Genomic DNA, 6647 nt, shown 5'->3' with positions numbered 1-6647 from the left:
TATATATATATATATATATATATATATAAATGCATATCACAGTGAGATATACATTAGATAGATAACTGTTTTTCTTTGAGAGAAAATAAATCAGGTTAAATAATAAAAATATATCAGGGCATATTTCACTACTGAGCATTTTTTAAAAATTTGCATTACCTATCTGTTTTTATGTGAAATAGGCATAGCTATATGCATCAGAAGCAATAACATCAACAGCCCTTGGTCATTTCAACACAACCTAACAAATTCACCCAAGCATTCATGAGATTCTTAAACTTGCTTGGCATGCTTATATTTGCTTACCTCCAAAATGACTCATGGAGAATGAAAAATTTTGCCATCAGTTACCTTTTTCAGAATGAAAAGTAAAGATGGAATAAATCTTGATAAAAGTTACAAAGGTATTTAATAGCCAAGGCAAATATTGAGCTAAATATTCCTTTCAAACCCATGAGCCATTGTGAGTCCATATTCTACTTTAGATCATTTCTATGCTTCGTACTGGTCAAATTCATTTTTCATTCATCCAACAAAACAAAGGTTTTTCCTCCCTTTTTAGAAGAATAGTGAAACAATCCAGTTGAGAAAATGTATTACCAAGAATATTATTTGTAGATCTCAAAACAAAATAAAACAAAAACCTAAAGAACAAAAATACTCTTGTACATGTTTAAAGTCATGCGAAGCTGATTGAAAACTCAAGCCCAAGACATAGTCATATTCCAGTGCAGCTTACATTTTGGCTTGGTTTCCCATATTTGCAGAGGGGGTTGAAGATCTCTGGGAAGACTGATCTGCTCCCTTCACATCCTGGTTTCTATTTACAGTCATTTCAAAGCTGTGATTCATATTTGGGGATTTTCCTAGGCATCAGGACCTTAAGATGCCCTGTTAAAAATAGCATATAGGAGTGTAGACATATTTCTTAAAACATTTGTAAGCTTAATAAATAATGTCTTGTGTAAGCATGCTAGCTGATTGTTAGTAAATAAGGGGAATGAAGTACACAAAACTATGAAACATATGCAAAGGCAGATACATAATTCTAAAAGCAGACATATGAATAGAACAATAAAAGTCTGCTTGTAGAAACAGATAAGAACAAAATACCCAAATGGTGTTGGTATGTGCTGGGAATGAATTCAACACATGGTTGAAGAGACGTTTGATAAGGAAAATAGACATATGGATTATGAAGAATAGTAGACAAGGAAGAAAAGCATGTAAAGCATGAAGCCAAGATCATCTGACCATTTAGATGATACTTTGTATAGAATCTATTCTAGAAAAGTAGGTCATGGCATGAAGAGAGTACATGTGAACAGATGTTCAGGCTGGTTATAAAAGAATTTATTTTTGGACGGTCCCTCAGTTTCTGACATAAAGTTTAGTACATTGATAAATTAAAAAGAGTTTTGTGAGCTGATATAATGACTTTTATTCATCAGTTTCCATATTTATCAGTGATAATCAGATTTATCTACTCAAAATGATTGCTTTTGTTTTGAAGGAAAGCATATCCTTGATTTCTCAACCTAAGAAATAAATTTTACATTTGCAGACTGTGCTAGATTTCAAGATTCTAAACTTGACCATTTATTTAAATCTGAATGGGTGTAAAAGATATCAGTCCAAAGAATAATACGAAAAATAGAAATAAGAATATATTTAATGAGAAAACACTAACAAAGTTGTATGATGCAAAGTGCTTCATTATAAAGAATTCTATTCCGGAAATTTTTAATTTTGTAACATTGAAGACATAGACTTTGTCTCATTAAGAAAAGAATGTAATGAGATCAAGCTCAGATTAACCAGGCAGTGAAGCAATCTAAAAAATTTTAACGAGTTGTATTCCTCTCCTTGTGTTAGCAAAAAGATTAATGAGTTGCTTCAACTAAACTAATAAGTTAGAATGATACAAAACAATGGCTCCCGGGTTTACCACATGCTAGGCTCAGGACAGGTGTGTATATAGGCATCCCCTTGCACCCACTGACACTCACACTTAGCATTTCGTCTTGAACAGCAAACCAACTCACCACTCCTGACACCATGAGCTACTACGGCAGCTACTGTGGAGGCCCAAGCTAAGGCCTTGGAGGTTTTGGTGGCCTGGGTTATGGCTATGGCTGTGGCTGTGGCAGCTTCCGCAGACTTGGCTATGGCTGTGGCTATGGAGACTATGGATATGGCTCTGGTTTTGGAGGCTTTGGATATAGATGTGGCCGTCCGTCATGCTATGGAAGATATGGATTCTCTTGCGTCTATTGAAATCCTGCTCTGGTAATTCAACATCTGCTATTATGAAGGGACTTGCTAAAACATTCTTCAGTCAATGGACTTAGATGACTTTAGTCTTAAAAACAGGTGAAATATAAGAATTTCAGAGAAATCAGAAATCATTTTGTGACTTCATCCTAGATTGGGGATGCAGATCTGGTTAAATTCCCAATAAATGATCTAATATGAAATTAAAAACATGGCTTTTGTTTGGTTTATTTAATTCAATTGTGTATCCATACTTAAGTTTTGAAAATTGTCAAGTAGAAATACAGTGCACACATGATTATAAATGCATGTAAATGAATATATGCAAATTGAAAGGTAGAAAATATTCTGAACATAAAGAAAAATTAAGGAGAAGAAAAATATGGTTTCCTTGATTTAATCAGGACTTGGTATATATACATATGTTGTGATATCACACCATACCTTGTTAGTATTTCCATTTTCTTAGATTAATACTTAGGTTTATTTAACATTTTATTTTTCTTATACTGAAAAGTGAACCAAACACTTAATATTTTATCTGACTCTGAATGTCATTATCTAATGACCCAATGTTAAAATTCAACTCTGGGTTAAAAATCAAACCAAACATCATCATATAGTGCTCTTTTTTCAATCAATGTTGTTGAGTGTGAGTGGACCACGATAGTGGGTTGAGCAGGAAAAACAGAACTATGCAAATCTGTCAAAGATCAAGTTATATAGCCTGAATCAGCTGCACAGGGTGTCTATAGAAGCATTTTTTTTTTCTGATATGGATGGTATCTCCAGGGATATTGCCCATGTAGTAAACAGTATAATTATGACTGCTGTTATAGTCTTAGTATAATCCATATCATAATTTCATTTTAAGATCACATTGATCTATATCTAAGTTGAGAAAAAAATATTTGAAAGCACAACAAAAGTTGTTTCCCTCTGTGTAAAAAATACAAAAACATTTTTCATTTTTTCCTCTACCCATAATGAATGGAATTCTAGGTCACAAATTAAAACTTCTAAAAAATTAATAATGATGCAAATGTGCTTTTGATTCAGTGAAATGACAGACAAAATACCATCCTTTTAAATAAAATTCCTTTGAGACATCTTTAACTTGTGCATTCAGTGAACAAAAAGCAACAAACAGATTTTTTGCATACTTTTCAAACTGTTCTTTTCTTATTTTTATAGTGAAGAAATAAGTTTCACAAATAAGAGATGTTTTCTTTATTGAATATGTATAGTTTACTGTACTATTAAAATTTTCCATTTGTGTATCATATTGTTACCATATACAGAGACAGTCTTATGCCTCAAAACCAAAAATAGGCTTTGATCATAGTCACATTTAATGACAGAGTTACACAAGAAGAATATGAAATCCTCATATGTAATTTTTTACAGTTCTAAATAGTGCATTAAAGTGAAATTATCAATTTTTCTGAAATGGTGAGTAAAAATGGATTGAAGTTGGGTCAGAGTAGCATAAGTATCACAAGGCAAGAATAGTATTGGGTTCAGTGACATTCTAATACCAGATATCTTATTGGAACTCATATCTAGCCTTGAACATTTTTCTAGAATAACCAGTAAGTAGCTCTCATTGTGTTGAGTGGCCTTGCTTTAATGTCTGTTAAAGTCATATAACCATATACTTCATTCAAAAAATGTTTTTGAGTATTAACTAAATTTTATTCTTAATTTTGACAATAGGTCAGGGAACAAACCCAGTGGGGGGAAAATGTGTCCCTTTTCAATTATGAATAAACTACTACAGTATTCAAAGTATGTCACTGAAATATTACTCAAAAATATAAAACATATCTTATCAGTATAATTAGAGTCATATGAAACAAGTAAGTTTTATGAGTTTCAAATGTTAAAATGTGCACTTGGTGAGGCTTAAGGTGAGGTCAGACTTGGGTGTTTCCTCCTCTCTGGGCTGAACTGAGTGACGCTGTGAACACCTGGCTAACAACTGGTCCTAAAAAAAAATGTCTCTTTACTCTATATTTAGACTTTTTTTTTGTAATTTTGTCTTCTTTTTAGAGAATTTCTTAAGTTGTTCTAAATACTAAAAATCCTTTTAACTTTCCAAATGATTTTAAGAGTTGAAATATGTTTCAAGTGAGAAATAACTTTATCAGTATCTTAGAAAGATCTGATTGATATTTTTGGACAGGATAGTTAGAGATAGCCTGGAAATGAAAAATGGGTTCAGAACAGGCCAAGTGAAGACAAAGATCAATTTTTACTGACCATGGAGATCTGCATAAAAGGGATATAGTATTAATTTGAAAAAAATGGTTATAGTCAAAACCATATTACATGCTTCATGCTTTCAACTGGATACAGTGATGAAAAGTGGAGCAAAGGACATTGGGTGATGCTTGAAGTGAGATTTGTAAAAGGTACAAGCCTCATGTCTAATGATTAACGATAAAGAGGGGGAGATGATGCAAGGAGCATGTGTAGTCTTGCATGTGGGATTGCTGAAGCCAGAACTTATTACAGAGAGAGAACTAGGTTCTAAATAGAGAACTCTGGGAAAACTTCTCCTGAGATGGGTTTGTGATCCATACACTAGTCTCTCCACTGGTGATTGTACAAATATCTTGGATATTAGTTTGCAAATCCAAAAGTAAATATGTCAACTGTGTTAGTTAAAGTTCTAAAACTCTAAAGTCAGGTGATGTTTTGCTATTGTTTTCTGGTACTTTCAGCCACTGAATCAAATATTTCTTGTTTCTCATGTTACAAAATATGTGGGTCTTTTCAAGAAATTGATAACTTTAAAAATCCTGCCTGCCTATTACTTGAAATATTGCAGAATCCATTATAATGACCACACAATTCCTTTCGAATATATTTAGTTAGATATTTTAAAGTATTGAATGACTGATATCTTGTGGCTAGTAATAAAGAATTCTCTTTAGGGTTTGGTATGTGTATACTTGGAAAAAACAGAAATTCCTCCAATAAAATTAAAGCAATAAGATAAAGGACATCTAAGTAGGTAGCCAAGCAAGTTCAGACCTCCTTAGTAAGTGGTTTTCAAGAGACAATAGATTAATGAGTTGTCTCAGACAAGTATAATGCATGGAATGACACAGAAGGAGGGCACATGCTTTATCACATGCTCTGATCTACTAGCTCTCTGCACCTGCTGACATTTACACTCAAGATCTTGCCTTGAACAGCAAACCAACTCACTACACCTGATACCATGAGCTACTACGGCAGCTACTATGGAGGCCTGGGCTACAGCCTTGGAGGCTTTGGTGGCCTGGGCTATGGACATGGCTGTGGCTGCGGCAGCTTCCACAGACTTTGCTGTGGCTGTGGCGATGGAGGCTATGGATTTGGCTCTGGCTTTGGAGGCTATGGGTATGGATTGGGCCGCCCATCATACTATGGAGGATGTGGATTCTCTCACTTCTACTAGATGTATTACTGAAAACAGAAGCAGAGAAAAACCTTCAATTGTGTTTGCTCATATCCCTTGCCTTATTCTGAAAAAATCCACCCTATTTTCTCCATCATCAATTGATTGATATTTATCATTGTTTAAGTTACTTCTATGAACATATAAAACCATTTCTCTGGCTCCATACATTCATGATATAATGCATATTTAATATCTATAAGCATTCTAGTTTACTTTCCTCATTTGGATTTAATTTTCTTACCACCTTTACTATGACATTATCTTTCGAGCAAATACCTAGGGAACAATTATATTTTGCATTTATCTAATAAATTGATTGCTTAAAATAAATATATTTTTGTTATTTTCTATGTTTTTTCTTATATTAGTTTAACAAAACAATTACTGTGAAGAAATTTACCATGAAGAAGTTAGGTCTGTGTTCCAATAACACAGTCTGATGAGAACATTTCTAGTGTGCTGTTACACAAACTCAGGAGCATGAGATATCATATTAATGATAAATGAAAATAGCTTACCTCCATTGAATCACTGAGGATAAGTGTCCTTCAAGTGTTCCTGGAATTACTATGGAGATGGCCATTCTCATATTCTGCTACACAATATTGCTGTTCAAAGAATATCATCTTGGTACCATTGTTCCAGTCAGTCATGCCCTTGCATTTTTTTCAAACTTTCCTTTGGTGGAATGAAGCAGATTGGCAAGTAATATTTATTTCCTAAGCAGTCTATGTTTTGCATCAACTGAGGGCCATTGTCCCTTATAATTCTGACCTACTTGTAATGGCCATGATACAAAAGAATCATATGTTACAATGTTCTTTGGAAAACTGGGGTGGGGGGTGCAAGTGTAGGATTTTCAGATTTCTTTTTGTGTTCTATTAGAGGACCCTTAATGTACTGTAGACCTTCTTACGAATGG

The 6647-nt window shown here is 33.6% G+C and overlaps 1 protein-coding gene and 1 pseudogene across 1 annotated transcript; both read left to right on the top strand.

The window, feature by feature from the left end:
• The first annotated feature begins 2058 nt into the window (after positions 1 to 2058).
• Positions 2059 to 2398, top strand: LOC125616874 (annotated as a pseudogene).
• A 3105-nt stretch (positions 2399 to 5503) lies between these two features.
• Positions 5504 to 6001, top strand: LOC125616873 (keratin-associated protein 19-3-like). Its single transcript, XM_048803244.1, has one exon. The coding sequence runs from the start codon at positions 5504 to 5506 to the stop codon at positions 5720 to 5722; it is 219 nt and encodes a 72-aa protein (XP_048659201.1). The 3' UTR covers positions 5723 to 6001.
• The last annotated feature ends 646 nt before the right edge of the window (positions 6002 to 6647 follow it).

This window comes from Marmota marmota, unplaced genomic scaffold (genome assembly GCF_001458135.2).
Source record: "Marmota marmota marmota unplaced genomic scaffold, marMar, whole genome shotgun sequence".
NCBI lineage: Eukaryota > Metazoa > Chordata > Mammalia > Rodentia > Sciuridae > Marmota > Marmota marmota.
The sequence above is the reverse complement of the archived record's forward strand: the minus strand, read 5'-3'. Positions and strand labels throughout refer to the sequence as shown.